The 17580-nt window shown below is 35.7% G+C and overlaps 1 protein-coding gene across 3 annotated transcripts in view; it reads left to right on the top strand.

Moving 5' to 3' along the window:
* dnah5 (dynein, axonemal, heavy chain 5) overlaps window positions 1-17580 on the top strand; it is a 233694-nt gene that overhangs the window by 138487 nt on the left and 77627 nt on the right. For all 3 annotated transcript variants that reach the window (XM_087286532.1, XM_087286533.1, XM_087286534.1), the window contains 4 exons: window positions 4291-4558; window positions 8153-8384; window positions 12788-12902; window positions 14384-14560. In XM_087286532.1, coding sequence (XP_087142658.1) covers window positions 4291-4558; window positions 8153-8384; window positions 12788-12902; window positions 14384-14560 — 792 coding nt within the window. The remainder of the gene's footprint in view (window positions 1-4290; window positions 4559-8152; window positions 8385-12787; window positions 12903-14383; window positions 14561-17580) is intronic.

The following is a 17580-nucleotide window of genomic DNA, read 5'->3' on the forward strand; positions in this document are numbered from 1 at the left end:
CCTGGGGCTTCAGCCCCAAATAGCCCTTACGTTAATCCGGCCCTGCTGACACCATGCGGCTATGGTGAACATAGCTGTTAAGAATTAGATAGCAATTTTCAACCCGGGCTCATTGTGGAAACGTAGCCCCGCGGACGTTTCTGCGGACCGCGATTTACGTCCCGGGAGGTACGTATTCGAGCGTTTTTTTTTTTGTTTTCGCGGATCCGCGAGAGGCCGCTGTGCGCGCTTTTTTGTGTCTCGGGCGGGCGCCTCTCGGGAGCGCGCGGCGTTCGCGCCCGCGCCGTTCTCGCGCCAATAGCCGCCGGATCGGAAAAAAAAAAAAGCAAAAGCCCCCGTCTTCGATCTCGACCGCGTTTTCGGATCCCGCCGCGTTCTCGCCCTTATTTTCCGGATTCCGTTTTTCGTCTTACCTGATTTCCGGAACCCGCCGTACCCCGGACTCGATCCCGGTCGTCGTCCACCGCGGCCGGCTCCGACTCGTCCTCCTCCTCCGGGGCCTCCGCTCCGCCGACGCAACGCTGTGAGCTAGGCGGTCGAACTGATTGTGGGAAAGCCCTCCACTCGGAGGCGACCTGTCGGCCGGGCGAGCGCGAAGAGGAGGGGCGGAGCGGCGCTACACCGCCCCGCGGCGTTCGCTCGAAAAAAAAAACAAACAAACCTCTGGCCACGTAAATCGCGGTCTCCAGAAACGTCCGCGGGGCTACGTTTCCAGAATGAGCTTGGGTTGGCAATTTTACTTATAGAATTAAAAATTTTACTTTAAAATATTAATTTAAAAAGTAATTAAAAAAAAACTTATAAAAATCACAGAGAGTTCCAACAAATATTTTAATCCCAGTTTATTTGCAAAAAAATGTTCTGTGGACTTGTGTATACATGTTATTAATCAAACATGGCACCGTGTCAATCAATTTGGTGGGTGGGGAAAACCACACTCCTACGTCACTTTGCGGTTGGCCTCAAAATCACTGGAATTTGGGTCCTATTTTTTCGTCAGTAAGAGACATGTTGGGTTTTTATCAGTCTAATTTGACAGTGGACACACTATACATACAGACAGTTCTGTCCAAGAGTTTATTTTCATCATAGGTGCCCTTTAAATACATATGCTTGCTAAAAAAAAGTATTTTCAAACACAGTCAAAATTGGGAATGGTCACTGGGCTAATTAAAGACGAATCCAGTCAGAACTATCTGCTAAATAATAATTAGCTGAGGCTGCTTAGGGTTAACTGCTTAAAGTGTAAGAAAGCAAGTGAGCAGGTAGCCACAGGGAAGATAAGAGAATAAGCACCAGGAGGAATAAAGAGCTTTACAAATCAGTGTTTAATTAACACTGTTCCAATGTGTCTTTCTCACCATCTCCTGAATAAATAATGGGGTTCGAGAAGAACTGGCTATTATTATGCTCCTCTTTGGATATTTTAGGCTGACATAAAGTCACAGAAGAGTTTTTTTTTTAGTCAGTGGGATTTGGTGAAGGCTGTTATTTCATTAATCATACTGTTAAGTATATAAAGAGACTTGACTGCACAAGAGAAGTGCACTCGAGGACCTGGGGAGAGATGGCCCTGCTCAAGAATATTAATGAAACAGACAAGCCCTCGGTCGAGCTGAGGATTGCAGAGTTTAGCTGGGAAACTGATGAGGCGAGACTGCTGCGTCAATGTGGAAGACAGAAGCGATAACAAATGGAGTTTAGTGCATGTTGTTAACCAGGATTCTGTAAAGAGAGAAGAACATGCAGGATAAGTCTTGACAGCTAGCTTTTTTAGCTGCTCTGTCATACAAGTTTATTTATATAGCACATTTCAAACACAATACTAATTCAAAGTGCTTTACATAAATGAGAATAAAAGAAACAAGTATAAGAAATAAAAACAACAAAGGATAAAAATTATTTTTTAAAAATTAAGATATGTTAAATTAGCAGAAGTACTTTAGCCAAACATAAGTGAAACATAATGCCAAGTTACAGCCATTCACTAACCCATTTGTAGTCCTTCTGGGAGTTTTTTTTAAGTGATGTTTATTTATAAACTAATTTCAAGAGGATCATGTGATTGATCGCACACTTACCAAATCTGTAGAGACAGGACAATTAACACCAACTGGAGCCGCGTCTTTTGCAAAAGAAGACGAGCAGCAAGTGAGGATTTTACCATTTCCAGATGCGAATTTCCCTAAAAACATATCTTTAGGGCGAACCAGTGGCACAGTTGGTAGTGCTGTTGCCTCACAGCAAGAAGGTCGCTGGGTCGCTGGTTCGATCCTCAGCTCAGATGGCCTTTCTGTGTGGAGTTTGCATGTTCTCCCTGCGTTCGCGTGGGTTTCCTCCAGGTGCTCTGGTTTCCCCCACAGTCCAAAGACGTGGTACAGGTGAATTGGGTAGGCTAAATTGTCCATAGTGTGTAAATGTGTGTGTATGAATGTGTGTGTGGATGTTTCCCAGACATGGGTTGCGGCTGGAAGGGCATCCGCTGCGTAAAAACACGCTGGATAAGTTGGCGGTTGATTCCACTGTGGCGACCCCAGATTAATAAAGGCACTAAGCCAACAGGAAAATGAATGAATGAATGAATGAATGAAACATATTTTTGTCACGTGTTATCAGACCACTGTATTCCACACGTGAGTCCAGCTGCACTCTCATAGCGGGAATTGAGAACAAAACCTTTGTTGCAGCACATTTTTAAATGCAACTCTGACGACCAGTGTCTCCAAACAATTCTTCGTCTTTCACTTGTTTTAATTATGGTTGACAACACAACGTGGCGTCTCTATGCTGTCTAAACAGGTAACAAGTAAAAACAGGTAAACAGGTAAGTACAGTCTTCAGAGCTATCATGCATATTAATGAAGCTGCATCTCATGCACAATAGAGCGCGCTGATTGGTGGTCTGGAAAGACTTGCAAGTGTTTCTCATGAATTAATGCTGAAAGTTCAAATACGTCAAATTGCACTCGCTGGTACAGACATCCAGTCTACATTCTGGAATTCACGCAAGGGTCCAATTCAAACTTTTAGGAGATTTTTTCTGTTATACACAAAAGAAAATGTGGACAACATGGTGGCTCAGTGGTTGACACTGTGGCCCAACAGCAAGAAAGTTGCTCTTTTGAGTCCTGGCTGGGCCAGTTGGCATTTCTGTGTGGAGTTTGCATTTTCTCCCATGTTCGCGTGGGTTTCCTCCAGATGCTCCCATTTCCCCCACAGTCCAAAGGCATGCAATATAGTTGAATTGAATAAACTAAAATAGTACTGTTTCCCAGTACTGACTGCTTAAAACATATGCTGGATAAGCTGGCGGTTCATTTCGCTGTGGCGACCCCTGAAGAATAAAGCGACTAGGCTGAAGGAAAATGAATGAATGAATGTTAGAAACTTTAATAGTAGAAAAAAACAAATACAATGGAGGACTTTTGTGTTAAACATAAGAAAGAAAAAATAGATTTTAAACAAGTGAATTATGAGTAAATAATGACAGAATTTTCAGTTCTGGATAAACTGTCCATTTAAAAATGAGGAAAAATTATAATTATCACTGCTATAATTATCACTTGTCTGCATATTAATCATCCGATGACCAGGCCCACACGGAATCTGCGCCTGCAGAATTCTGCAGATTTTCACAGATATTTTGCCCATCATTAATTCTGTTTATTTACTTGAGTAAATGTGTGTAAATCTATATTTATTCAGTTTTTAAATTATTATAGTAATATTATAGACTAATATAAAAATGTTCATCTGATTTATGTACAATGCTGTTTGGAAAGTCATATTTTCTGTCTTTTAGTAGAGATAATATATGACAAACTTGCTTTATTTACCACCAAATAAAGTGAATCTACTTGGATTTGCATTGTAAACATTAAATAAAGTTTAAAAGGTATTATTTTTTATTTCACATATTAAGGTTTTAGTTATTAAACTCCCAAAATAATTCCGCAGAAATCCGCAGATGTTTACCAAAATTCTCTGCAGAAATAGCAAAAAACGTCTGCAGAATCCGTCTGGCCCCAGCGATTACCAAAGTGCAATGGCATCTTTTGCACTTTAGAATATCTCCTTCAGATTTGCAATGATGTGAATATGAATAATTTATACGATTTTTTTTACATTAGCGTGAACCATTTCTTAAGTGATTCATAGTTCATTTAATATGCATTTAAATGTCTTCTCCTTAAAATAATTTGTTCCCCCTCCTCAGGTATGCCATTATGTCTAGATTATGCCAGGATTATTTTTAATCTAACGAGGTGTGAATTATTCTGTCTGCCACAGGTGTCCAATCTGTTTGCTCGAGATGAGATTGACGAGATTATCAGTGACCTCATTCCAGTCATGAAGCGGGAGTTTCCACGGCGACCGCCCACGAATGAAAACTTGCATGAGTATTTTATGAGCAGAGTGAGGCAGAACCTCCACGTGGTTCTGTGCTTCTCTCCAGTCGGGGAGAGGTTTCGTAATCGGGCTTTGAAGTTTCCTGCTCTCATTTCAGGATGCACCATGGACTGGTTTAGCCGTTGGCCCAAAGATGCTCTGATTGCAGGTCAGTCATTTGAAATGTCAGTCCCAAGGAGGTCCAGGGAGAACACTAAAATAAGCTGAGGATTGTAATGCCCTAATACTGTATATATCAAAAATTATATATACATATTTTTCCCCAAGTTCTGTATAACACAATAGTAAACATAATAGTTTTAATAACTCATCTCTAATAACCGATTTATTTTATCTTTGCCATGATGACAGTAAATAATATTTGACTAGATATATTTCTAGACACTTCTATTCAGCTTAAAGTGACAATTAAAGGCTTAACTAGGTTAATTAGGTTAACTAGGCAGGTCAGGATAATTAGGCAAGTTATTGTATAACGATGGTTTGTTCTGCAGACTATCAAAAATATATATATATTAAAGGGGCTAACAATTTTGACCTTAAAATGGCTTTTACACAATTAAAAACTGCTTTTATTCTAGCCGAAATAAAACAAATACTTTCTCTAGAAGAAAAAAATATTATTGGACATACTGTGAAAATGTACTTGCTTTGTTAAACATCATTTGGAAAAAAAATAAATAAATAAATAAATAAATAAATATATATATATATATATATATATATATATATATATATATATATATATATATATATATATATATATATATATATATATATATAAAGAAAAAAATTCAAAGGGTGGCTAATAATTCTGACTTCAACTATATATACAGGAGCAGATTTAACCGATGAGCAAGGTAAGCAGCCGCTTATGGCCCCAGGAAATCTGAGGACCCCCAAATAAATACATAGAAGTATTAATTATACCTATACATTATATATAATCTCATTTTCTATTAGATTTTGTATGATGAGGGTCTAAAAAAAATGAGTTTTTTGTTTATTACATCGCAAATGTTCTCCCACCCCCAATCATGGAGCAGTCCAGCAGTCAAATTAGGTAAAGATTTAGTTTTAAAAACAAAATAGTTTTTATTTAATTTTTAGTTGTGAATCCGTTTTGAGAAAACAAACAATTTAAAAAGTTTTGCAAGATGCTTTACAAGTTATTATTATTTGGCATTAAGATAAACATACTTACATACATACATGTTAAATACATACATACATACATACTTACATACACACACATATATATATATAGACACACACACACGGGCGCCAAAATTAGGTGAATTTTTTCCTTATAAAAAGCCAAATAATATTGTTTTTGTATTGAAACAAAGATTCTGTAGCGCACTGCAACAAAACACAATGGAATGTATTATCAAAAAATGTAAGAAAGGGATTGAGCATTTTTTAACATGAAAACTAACTTTAACAGGTTATTACGGATAAAACAAAGTCTTAAATATACAATGCTGGTCTTAAATTATGTATCTTATTGTGATTAACCTACATTTGCTGGGAAAATACCTAACCTTAAGCTTTACTAGGTAAGAAAAAATACAAATAATTCTAAAACAATCCTAAAAATTGTACACAATCTGAACCTGCCTGTATTCGTAAAAAAAAAAAAAAAAAACTAAGATTTTTTGGCTATAAATAAGTTTGTAACTCTTGACTAGAACCTTGTTACAGAGTAATTATCCATTTACTGTAACTAGTAAATCAAATTAATTAATTATTTAATTACATGTAATTACTATATGGAAAGAATAGAATGTGTATGTGAGTTTAGAGATAGTACATGGAACAAGTGTAACAAGAACACCTTAAAATAAAATTTTACTCTAATTGGCTATTCTAAAAATAACCAGCATGAATTACTGTCCACATAAATTAGAGTGCCTGAACTGTTTAGCATGCAGAAAATAAGTAATTTAGGAATGGCACACTATTTTCCTCAAGCAATTTAATCACAATGTAGAAAACGTCTCTTCTGCTTTGAAAGAACAGAAAGGTTAATGCAGTTGAGCGTCAAACAATAATTGAAACATATTGAGAGACAATGAAAAAAAAAAAAGCATCACAGCAATCAGTTGTTGCAAAATAAACATGCTTATTGCCATAGCTATATAAACAGTTAGATGTGATCCTGGACCGCAAAACCAGTCATATGTTCCACAGGTATATTTTTGGCAATAGGCAAAGGTACACTTTATGGATCAAAATTATAGATTTTTTAATGCTTACATTTATATGAATATTAAGAAAATATCATGTTCAATGTAGCTTTATATATTAAAACTAAATTTTGATTAGTAACTTGCACTGGTAATATATAATTTAGACACATTTAAAAATAATTTTTTTGACATTTTTTAAAAATTGTGTTATTTCTTTTGATACACAGTATTTAGATGTTTTCAACACTGGCTCATTTGGGGATGTAGTATGTGCTTTTGGAAACAGTGAAAAAGCATATCTAAGAAAATGTATATAAAGTAAAATATGTATACAAAGCAAAATATGTCCCTGGGGCTACATCTGGCTGATGTTTGTTTGATAAACGAACACATTGAGGTGGTATGATGCCATTGACAAATTATGTTTCTTTTCATGCTACACCGGTGATTATCTCTGTTTGGATGGCTTTTTCAGTGTGGTGAGTTTGCTCAGTAGGACAAGAAATGTACACAGCAGCCTCTGATGGATTTTAGAGAATTGGCACATATGATAAAACATTGCAACAATGGCAACATTGTCAACAATGTACACAGTGACTTCTAGTGGAAGCAGATGTAGCCCCGGGCATATATTTTACCAACACAAGCTCATTGGGAAAAGGTGCCCAGGACTACATTATTGAGAACTGAGAAATATGTGCCTCGAGGTACATAATGGCTGTGTTTTGTGTGAAAAATTATATGCGGCAGTAACCCGGCCGACTGGGTTTTCTCGCATGACTGGATTGCTCAGTATCTCACCATGAATGGCACCAGACTTGGGAGGTGGAGTGGAACCAACGGGTGTTCCCCAAAAAAAGAGCAGTGTGATACTATGGTAAAAGTATGGCTTGTACATTTTAGTTTGCCTTTGAAAAAACTATCGGCGGGGTTTTTTAGGAAGGGGGTTTGTGGGTCAGTTGATAACAAGCTGATATATGCACGACGACAAGCTGACCTGTCTCTCTTATCGATGTGCACCAGAAGGATGTTGAAATGGACAAGAAATGTGCACAGCAGCCTCTAGTGGATTTACATGACACGACATGTGAAACCATTGCCCCAGTAACGTATTTGAGATTGTGAACAATTTACATGGCTTCGTCTAGTGGATTTGTGAAAACAAAATTACAAGAACACATAGTCCAGGGGATATGTTTTTCTGTTCCTTAAAAGTGTAGCCCTGGACACATATTTCCAATGAGCCTGCGTTGCATTTCCCAGTCTCCGTTTATTATTATTATTATTTTTTTTTTATTTATTATTATTTATTTATTTATTTATTTTTATATATATTTTTTGAACCCTCAAATTGCAGATTTTCAAATCTTAACCAAATTTTGTCTATACCTAACAAACCATGCATAGGAAGTGTGTTTATTCAACATTTAGATGACATATAAATCTTAATTTAAAAAATAATTTGACAATTATAAATGGTTTTGTGGTCTATGGTGTGTATTGTGCAGAAAAATAAGACAAAAATGTCTTTTTGTTTGTTTTTGCTGCAGTGTCAGAACACTTCCTGTCCACGTATGACATTGACTGCACATTGGAGGTAAAGAGTGAAGTGGTTCAGTGCATGGGCTCTTTTCAGGATGGGGTGGCAGAAAAGTGTGCAGATTATTTTCAGAGGTATCGACGTTCCACGCATGTCACACCCAAATCCTACCTGTCCTTCATCCATGACTACAAGACCATCTACAAAGAGAAGCACTCAGAGGTCCAGACTCTCGCTGACAGGTGAGTATAAGCAAAACTACATTTACAAGAGCTTGCATTAATAAATGAAGTCCATACAGTTGAAGGCAAAATTATTAGCTCTCCATTGAAATTTTCCTTTGAAACTGATTTTTTTTTTTTACAGACAAGGACATTTTCACAGTATTTCTTACCATATTGTTTGTTTCTGGAGAAAGCCATATTCCTTTTAGTTTAGTTTGGATGAAAGTAGTTTATATACAGCCAGGTCCACAAATATTGGGACATATTTGTGACACAATTTTTACTTTTTTGGCTCTATATACCAACACAATGGATTTAAAATGAAACAAACAAGATATGCTTTACCTGCAGACTGTCAGCCATAATTTGAGGGTATTTACATCCAAATCAGGTGAACAGTGTAGGAATAACAAACATTGTAGGAATTACAAACAGTTGTCACTGATAGTGACAGCTGTTTAGACTTCATCTTGAGAGTTGACAGTAACAGATTCCAAATGAAAATAGCACACTTGGAATTAACCCAATTACATTCTGCACATTGTATTTGGGATAATGAGGAAATAACGCACACCTGGCCATGGAACAGCTGAGAAGGCAATTGTCCAATTAATTTTGGTCCCTTAACAAGTGGGAGGCACATATGCAAACTGTTGTAATTCCCACACCGTTTAACTGATTTGGATGTAAATACCCTCAAATTAAAGCTGACAGTTTGTAGTAAAGGCACACATTGTTCCCTTCATTTCAAATTTATTGTGTTGGTGTATAGAGCTAAAAATGTAAGAACTGTGTCTATGTCCAAATATTTACAACCCAGGCTCATTTTGGAAACGTAGTCCCGCGAACGTTTCCGGAGACCGTGAAATACGTTCCAGGAGGTACATATTTTTGCAGTTTTTGTTTTTTGCAAATCCGGGAGAAGCCGCTGTGTGCGCTTTTTCGCGTCTTAAATGTCTCTCACGAGCGCGCCATTCGAACCCACGCTGTTCTCGCGTAAAAAGCCACCAGATGCCACTGTCGAGTGAACGTCCGTCCGATTGACTGACTGACTGAATGACTGAACGATTGACTGGGCGGCCGGCCAATCGGCCGACCCAGCCACTCTCCTCCTCCTTCTTCCCTAAACACAAGCGACGATTTACAAAAGCCGTGCAGAAAAAGAAAAGCCCTTGTCTGATTTTGCACGGGTTTTTGGATTTCACCGCATTCTCGCCCCGTAATAAACTCGTTCACTTTATTTTTTGGATTCTGTTTTTGTCTTACCTGATTTCTGGAACCGACTCGAAACCGGTCGTCCCCGCGGCCGGCTCCTCCTCCTCCGGGCCTCTTCTCCGCCAACGTAACACGACGAGCTAACTGGACAAACTGGTTGCGGCGGGAAAGCCCTCCACACGGAGATGAGCTGTCAGCCCAGCCGACGAACGCGAAGAAGAGGAGCGGCGTCGCTCCGCCCCGTAGCATTCGCTTGAAAAAACAAAATGCACGTACCTCCGGCCACGTAAATCGCGGTCTCCAGAAACGTACGCGGGGCTACGTTTTCAGAATGAGCTTGGGTTGAATATTTATGGACCCGACTGTTTATACAATTTTTAAAGTTTCTTTTTATTGACTTTTTGGTCACACTTTACAATAAGGTTCATTAGTTAATGTTAATTAATGCATTTACTAACATGAACAAACAATGAACAATACATTTACTACTGTATTTCTTTATGTTAGTTAACGTTAGTTAAAGAAAATACAGTTGTTCATTGTTAGTTCATGTTAACTCATGGTGCATTAACTAATGTTAACAAGCATGGACTTGGATGTTAATAATGCATTAGTAAATGTTCAATTATGATTAATAAATGATGTACATATGTTGTTCATGATTAGTTATAGTTAGTAAATGCATTAACTAATGAACCTTATTATAAAGTGTTACCAACTTTTTTTCTGTTGAACAGAAAATGCTTTGTGCATTTGAAATAAATTGCTGCCTACTTTTTAATTAAATGAATCTGTAGAGTATTTCTTTAAAAAAAAAGTTAAAAAAAAACATTATTTGGCTTTGTAAAGGAGATGGTGGATTGGATGCTGTGATGTGATGCTTTAAAATCCCGACAAAGTTTCTCGGATAATCTGCTGCGTCCTACACAATCTATCACAAGATAGGAAAATGTGCTGTGCACACACTTTATGTGTGCATTTGCATTTTTATCTAACTTTGCATAATTTATTCACTAAACTGGGAGCTAAAACCTCTCAAACAGTGCATCCTAATAAACAGCACTATCAGTAGGTGCAGTTCATTTTATTGGATTCTCCTGTGACTATGGAGTCTGGAGAATTTCCCTATGTGTTCTACTGTCATAACAAGTTATAGCAATTGGGATAAGCAGCGCTGTGGTGTTGTCAAAATCGCATGACTTCTCAAATACCCGGTCATATACAGTATAAGGGTGAATCAATCGTCAAAAAATAAATAAAAATAAATCAAATGTTTCGGCCATGAGCCTTCATCGAAAGGTCACACCAAACTATTTTCTCCTATTGTTCATTTAATAAACTACTGTATTGAGTGCAGGCCTTCTATGATACTAATAAACTAATTTTAAACAAAAATAGTTCCATGTTTTGAGCTACTTATAAAATAGGTGTTTTTTCCCAATTTCTGTTAACAGAGATATTTGTTCTACTCACCGCTAAACTGATTTCCTTTATCTTTGCCATGATGACAGTACATCATATTTTACTAGATATTTTCAAGATATTAGTATTCAGCTTAATGTGACATTTGAAGACTTACCCATACTAATTTGGTTAATTGTGCAAGTTAGGGTATTAGGCAAATCATTGTACACCTGACAAAAGTCTTTGATCCCAGTTGTAGGAGCAGCAAATAATAACTTGACTTCTAGTTGCTCATTTGGAAGAGTAGAAGGTAGATAATCTACAAGAAGGTCGATTTTTCTGATGAATCATCTGTTCACTCACATGGACCCAAGATTCTCATAGAAATCAGTCAGGTTTGGAAAAAGAAAATGTATGGTTTGTGGCGACATTCAGTATGGGGGCATGTGAGAGATCTGCAGACTTGATGGCAACATTAACAGCCTGAGGTATCAAGACATTTGTGCTGCCCATTACATTATAAATCACAGGAGAAGACAAGTTCTTCAGCAGGATAGCACTCCTTGTCATACTTCAGCCTCCGAATCAAAGTTTCTAAAAGCAAAGAAGGTGAAGGTGCTCCATGATTGTCCAGCCATCACCAGGCATGAACATTATTGACCATGTCATGGAGAAGATGGAGGGAGAATATATATATATATGTATATATATATATATATATATATATATATATATATATATATATATATATATATATATATATATATATATATATATATATATATATATATATGTATATATATGTATATATATATATATATATATATATATATATATATATATATATATATATATATATATATATGTATATATATGTATATATATATATATATATATATATATATATATATATATGTATATATATATATATATATATATATATATATATGTATATATATATATATATATATATATATATATATATATATATATATATATATATATATGTATATATATATATATATATATATATATATATATATATATATGTATATATATATATATATATATATATATATATATATATATATATATATATATGTATATATATATATATATATATATATATATATATATATATATATATATATATATATATATATATATATATATATATATATATATATAAGAAATCCACTGTTTTCCAATGACACGCCTAAAAAAAACTTTCCTAGTTAACCTAATATCTAAATAGCACTTTAATTGCAAAATAAGTAGAACATTGTGTCATATTGGCTAAGAAAATGGCAAAGTCAGTTATAAAAATAGTAATTAGTTATTATTTTTGGTCCCACTTTATATTGTGGCCTTAACTAATATGTACTTACACATGAATTAATAGTTTGTTACAGTGTACTTATTGTGTAAATACATGTATTTACTGTTTACTTATGCTTGATTAAATACCTGTATGTAATTACATCTGTAACTAACTTTTGCAATTACATTTGTAAATTCACTGTTCACCACCCCTTACACTTTAACCCTCCCTTAAACCTACCCATGCCACCAAACCTGTCCATAACCCAACCTCTATCCCAACTCAAGAGCACCACAAGTGTTCTCAAATACATTATAAACACAGTATTGTATTTGTTTTTTGATGTAAGTACATTGATGTAAGTATTTTTTATTACAAAAAATATTCTTTTCTGTTAAACAGCACTTGGAAAACATTTGAAATATTTTTATGTCAACTGTATACTGTATATAGATAAGTTTATGGTGTATTCTTTCAATAGGATGAACACCGGGCTCCAGAAACTCAAGGAGGCATCTGAATCTGTTGCTGCTCTCAGCAAAGAGCTGGAGGTGAAGGAGAAAGAGCTTCAAATAGCCAATGCGAAGGCTGATATGGTAAATAAGCATGCAGAATTCAATCACTGGACGTGTTTGATAATTATTGCATGTCTCCTAAAATTATTTGCATTTATAACTATTTTAAAGTGGCTTGTATCATTTATTAAATCGTAAAGGGCAACAGAACTCTCTCTCTATGCCCAGGTCAGTTAAGGCTCCTATATGTGTCTCCCCTGTCCACTTCCCTCCATATATGATTGATTCTGTCATCATCTGAAAAATGAAATTCTGTACTGTACAGGAACAAGAGTGCAACAGATTATTACTTAGATATTGATAGGTTTGAGTCCTGGGGAAAAATGACAAAGCAGATATTTCTCCAAAAAATGAATAATGTACTACATGACTGTAGTTATAACCTGTACTGCATGCTCGGGGAGAGCATGCATAATGTATGTTATGACAATTCTCTTAGTAATTATTAATTTCTAAAATGAATTCTCATTCCCCAAATGCTCATTAAAACATGCCTCTCAACACGGCTCTTTATTTGCAAAAATAATTTATAGCTTAGTGTTTCTTCATATATAGTTCAATCAGATTTGCATCATTGTAGCTTGCTGTGCAGTAACTTGTCAGAACTGATGCAATCACAGATTTCTCACCTTAAAAAAGCAACAACTGCCATTTAAAAATACCAGTGCTAATTAAACTGCACTCCACTCAAATTATAAGAGCTCTCATTAGACAGCCTCAGAAAATAGATCTCGGTGCTGAGTTTCACTACATTTGCGTGTACACAGAAGCATTTTAATGTAACGGAAACCACCCGTGATCTAAAAATCCACCTTTTTTTATTACAGTATACAGTAACATTTTAGTTTAAGTAATGAATCACACTATTACTGGCTTATTACCTGTCTAGTATTAAGAGTTGAATTTATTTGTTGATTAGTAATTTAAAAGCATGATCTTATTCTACATTCTTAATCCTACCCAATATCTAAATCCAACTACTACATTACTAACTATGAATAAGCAACAAATAAGTAGTTTATTAAGCTAAAAATATAAACTGTTAATGATAAGTTAGTTTTATCCCAAAATTAAGTGATTGTAACTTGTTTTGTAGGGCATCCGCTGTGTAAAACATATGCTTGATGAGTTGATGGTTCATTCTGCTGTGGTGACCCCAGATTAAGAAAGTGACTAAGCCGAAAAGAAAATGAATGAATGATTGAGCTTGCTCTGTTTCAGTATAGTATTGCACACCATGTATTTTTTCTTATAAAAGTATCAAAAATATATTCCATTGTGTTTTGTTCTTAATGAAATTCAGCATGCTGCGCAGAGCAATCAAGTATCCACTAGATAAAAGACTTGCCTTCCAGTCACGGGCTAAGCAAAGATCAATACTGAGCCCTGAAACATTAGGAGGATAAATGAATAACCTCAGACTCTGTATTACACCATGACGTGCTGCTGAAATGACAACACTGATATTAGCATTTTCGTTTCTTTTCTCATTTTTGTTTCAGGTGCTGAAGGAGGTGACCGTCAAGGCTCAAGCCGCCGAAAAGGTCAAAGTGGAAGTGCAAAAAGTCAAAGATAAAGCGCAGGCTATAGTTGACAGCATTTCTGCGGACAAGGCCATTGCCGAAGAGAAACTGGAGGCAGCCAGACCTGCTTTAGAAGAGGCTGAGGCAGCACTGCAGGTCAGGAACAATAAAAACCCATTACACGACTGATATTACTTCATAATAGTTTAAATAATGCGCAACATTAGAACATCACAGAAATCATTTGAAAATAAAGCACTGTTTCTATGTTATGTGTGTTCAACAGAAATAAGTCCTCACTTTTTGGGAAACGATTGCAGTGTATCAGTAATTTTATTTAAAGTTTTTACTAGAAGGAAACCTTTTTTTGTGCATTAAAATGCATCGTGAGTCAGAGCAGAAGACACTGCATGCAATAACAATTGCAGTCATGTTGTCTTGAGTTTGAAAAAGGCATCTGATGCACTACAAGTAGCTAAAACTCACTCATTCAGAGACGGGAACCAGCAGATGTGCAACAACTTTAAACAGCAGTTACAAAGGTAAACACAAAACAAAATTTTCCATCTGGAGCTCCTCAGCCTTTAGTCCCTTTATTAATCAGGGGTCGCCACAGCAGAATGAACCGCCAACTTATTCAGCATATGTTTAATGCAGCGGATTCCTTTCCAGCTGAAAATGCAAACTCCACACAGAAATGCCAACTGACCCAGCTGAGCCTTAAACCAGCGACTTTCCTGCTGTGAGGTGACAGCGCTACCCACTGCACCACCGCAGCGCGTTAATTTTAGTGGCTAATTTGTACAAATTCATACGAGTTTAGTCATACACAAATGTACGATTTTTAAAAGGAGGTGTGGCACCAAACCCCACCCCTAAACTCAACCATCATTCGGGGATGAACAAATCATATCGAAATGTACAAATTAGCCACTGAATCAAAAAGTTGAATTGGGGTGAGATAGCGCTGGTATGACCTATAAGCATATCTCACCTTTTCACTTTCCACCTGACCACTGCCACCCTTCATGCATATTGTGTACCATTATTCATGAGATTGTTTTTCCTATTTTTATTTTCCTGTGTACATTGCTAAAATGACTACAATACATTTAGATGTAAATTACTGGCAGCACTGTTGCCAGAAATTTACTACACCTGCCCCTTTACAGTAGCTTACTTGTAAGTGTGTTTTACAGTAGCAAGGCGCTACCGCAGTTTCATTTTACAATAAAATAGTCTTATACCACAACATCTTTATATGGTGAAATACCCTTTTCTGCATTTTAATTTCTCAGTACAGTCTTTGTATATGAGATTTAAGGTTTCAGACTTATGCAAAAATTCTGTTCCGAAATGAAAGCATTAAAGTTGGCATAATTTGCAACAATTTGTAATGGCATGCAACTCGCATTTATTGGTGAAAATCTGATCTACCTGCTTACACTGTAGACACAAGGGCACATATCTGATTCCTGTCAGTTACATTTCCATATATGAACGAGGCCTGATTCTGATCTGAGTAAATCAGAATCCATGTGATATTTTTTTTTCCATGTCTGATCTGTGACATATGATGGGACAAATTTTTTTATTTGGTCACTTGAAACATGTAGTATAAATCCAGCCTAAAAGCCACAGTGCATTCATTGCATTTTGTTTTTTGAGATGCAAGCTATTATACAAGGAAAAAGGCTCATGATTTTGTACTGTTTGACTCATTGGAAGGAATCAGTGCTTTATTGACAAATGATTTATGCCATTTTCAGTTTAATTCATTGCTTAAATGACTAAAATACATTTAGATGTAAATTACTGGCAGCACTGTTGCCAGCAATTTACCACACCTGCTCATTTACAGTAGCTTACTTGTTAGTGTGTTTTACAGTAGCAGGGCGCTACCGCAGTTTCATTTTACAGTAGTCTTAACCCACAACTTATTTTTATGGTAAATACCCTTTACTACATTTTAATTTCACAGTATGACAATTTTTACAGTACTTTTAATGTACTTTATTTACATTTCACACGGCCACTACAAAACCTTTATTTTAGTATTTACTATTGAATTAAAAAAACAAACAAACAAGTGACGAGATCATGTACAACAGTATTTATTATTATTTATTGTTAATATATTTATTTTAAATGGTTTACAATAGTCACTTTCTTTCATCAAACTAATTTAAATACATTTCGAGATGCAAGATGTTATTTAATTGGTAGCACTTTTTGAGTTTTAGTAGACCATCTGCTTAATATCTGTTGAAACTGCTGCCAAACAGACATTTAACTGATTATTAGAAACTTAGCAAGTACATGTCAATTTACACTAATCCTATCCCCAACCCTAACCCCAACCTAGCAGTCTACTAATAATCTAATGAGAATTAAGTTGAAAAGTAGATGCAATGTAACTTAAATTCAACAAACGGACCATCAAAATAAAGTAACCAATTATTTTGATTCATTAAATGTCTCAGTTTTGTCTTTACCTAGCCGTACTTGATTACTCTGATTACAGTAGAATATCGCAAATCCCTATTATGCAGTAAATTACTGTGAAGGTTTTCAAATTATTCACAATGCAGTACATATTACAGTAGTAAACCGCAAAGAATACATGTTGTAGTTTATATTGTTAACATGGTAAATGGTGCATTCACACTCACTCTCTTTCTCTCTGGTTAATATGCTTAAGTGCATTAACTTGTGCTACATGCAAAATATAAGTTTTTTTTTTTTGTCCTTGTATATGAGATTTAAGGTTTCAGACTTATGCAAAAAATCTGTTCCGAAATGAAAGCATTAAAGTTGGCATACTTTGCTACAATTTGTAATGACATGCGACTCGCATTTATAGGTGAAAATCTGATCTACCTGCTTACACTGTAGACACAAGGGCACATATCTGATTCCTATCAGTTACATTTCCACATATGAACGAGGCCTGATTCTGATCTGAGTAAATCAGAATCCATGTGATATTTTTTTTTCCATGTCTGATCTGTGACATATGATGGGACAAAATTTTTTATTTGGTCACTTGAAACATGTAGTATAAATCCAGCCTAAAAGCCACAGTGCATTCATTGCATTTTGTTTTCTGAGATGCAAGCTATTATACAAGGAAAAAGGCTCATGATTTTGTTCTGTTTGACTCATTGGATGGAATC

The sequence above is a fragment of the Danio rerio genome, chromosome 16 (assembly GCF_052040795.2).
Source record: "Danio rerio strain M-AB ecotype USA chromosome 16, GRCz13ab, whole genome shotgun sequence".
NCBI classification, from domain to species: Eukaryota; Metazoa; Chordata; class Actinopteri; order Cypriniformes; family Danionidae; genus Danio; species Danio rerio.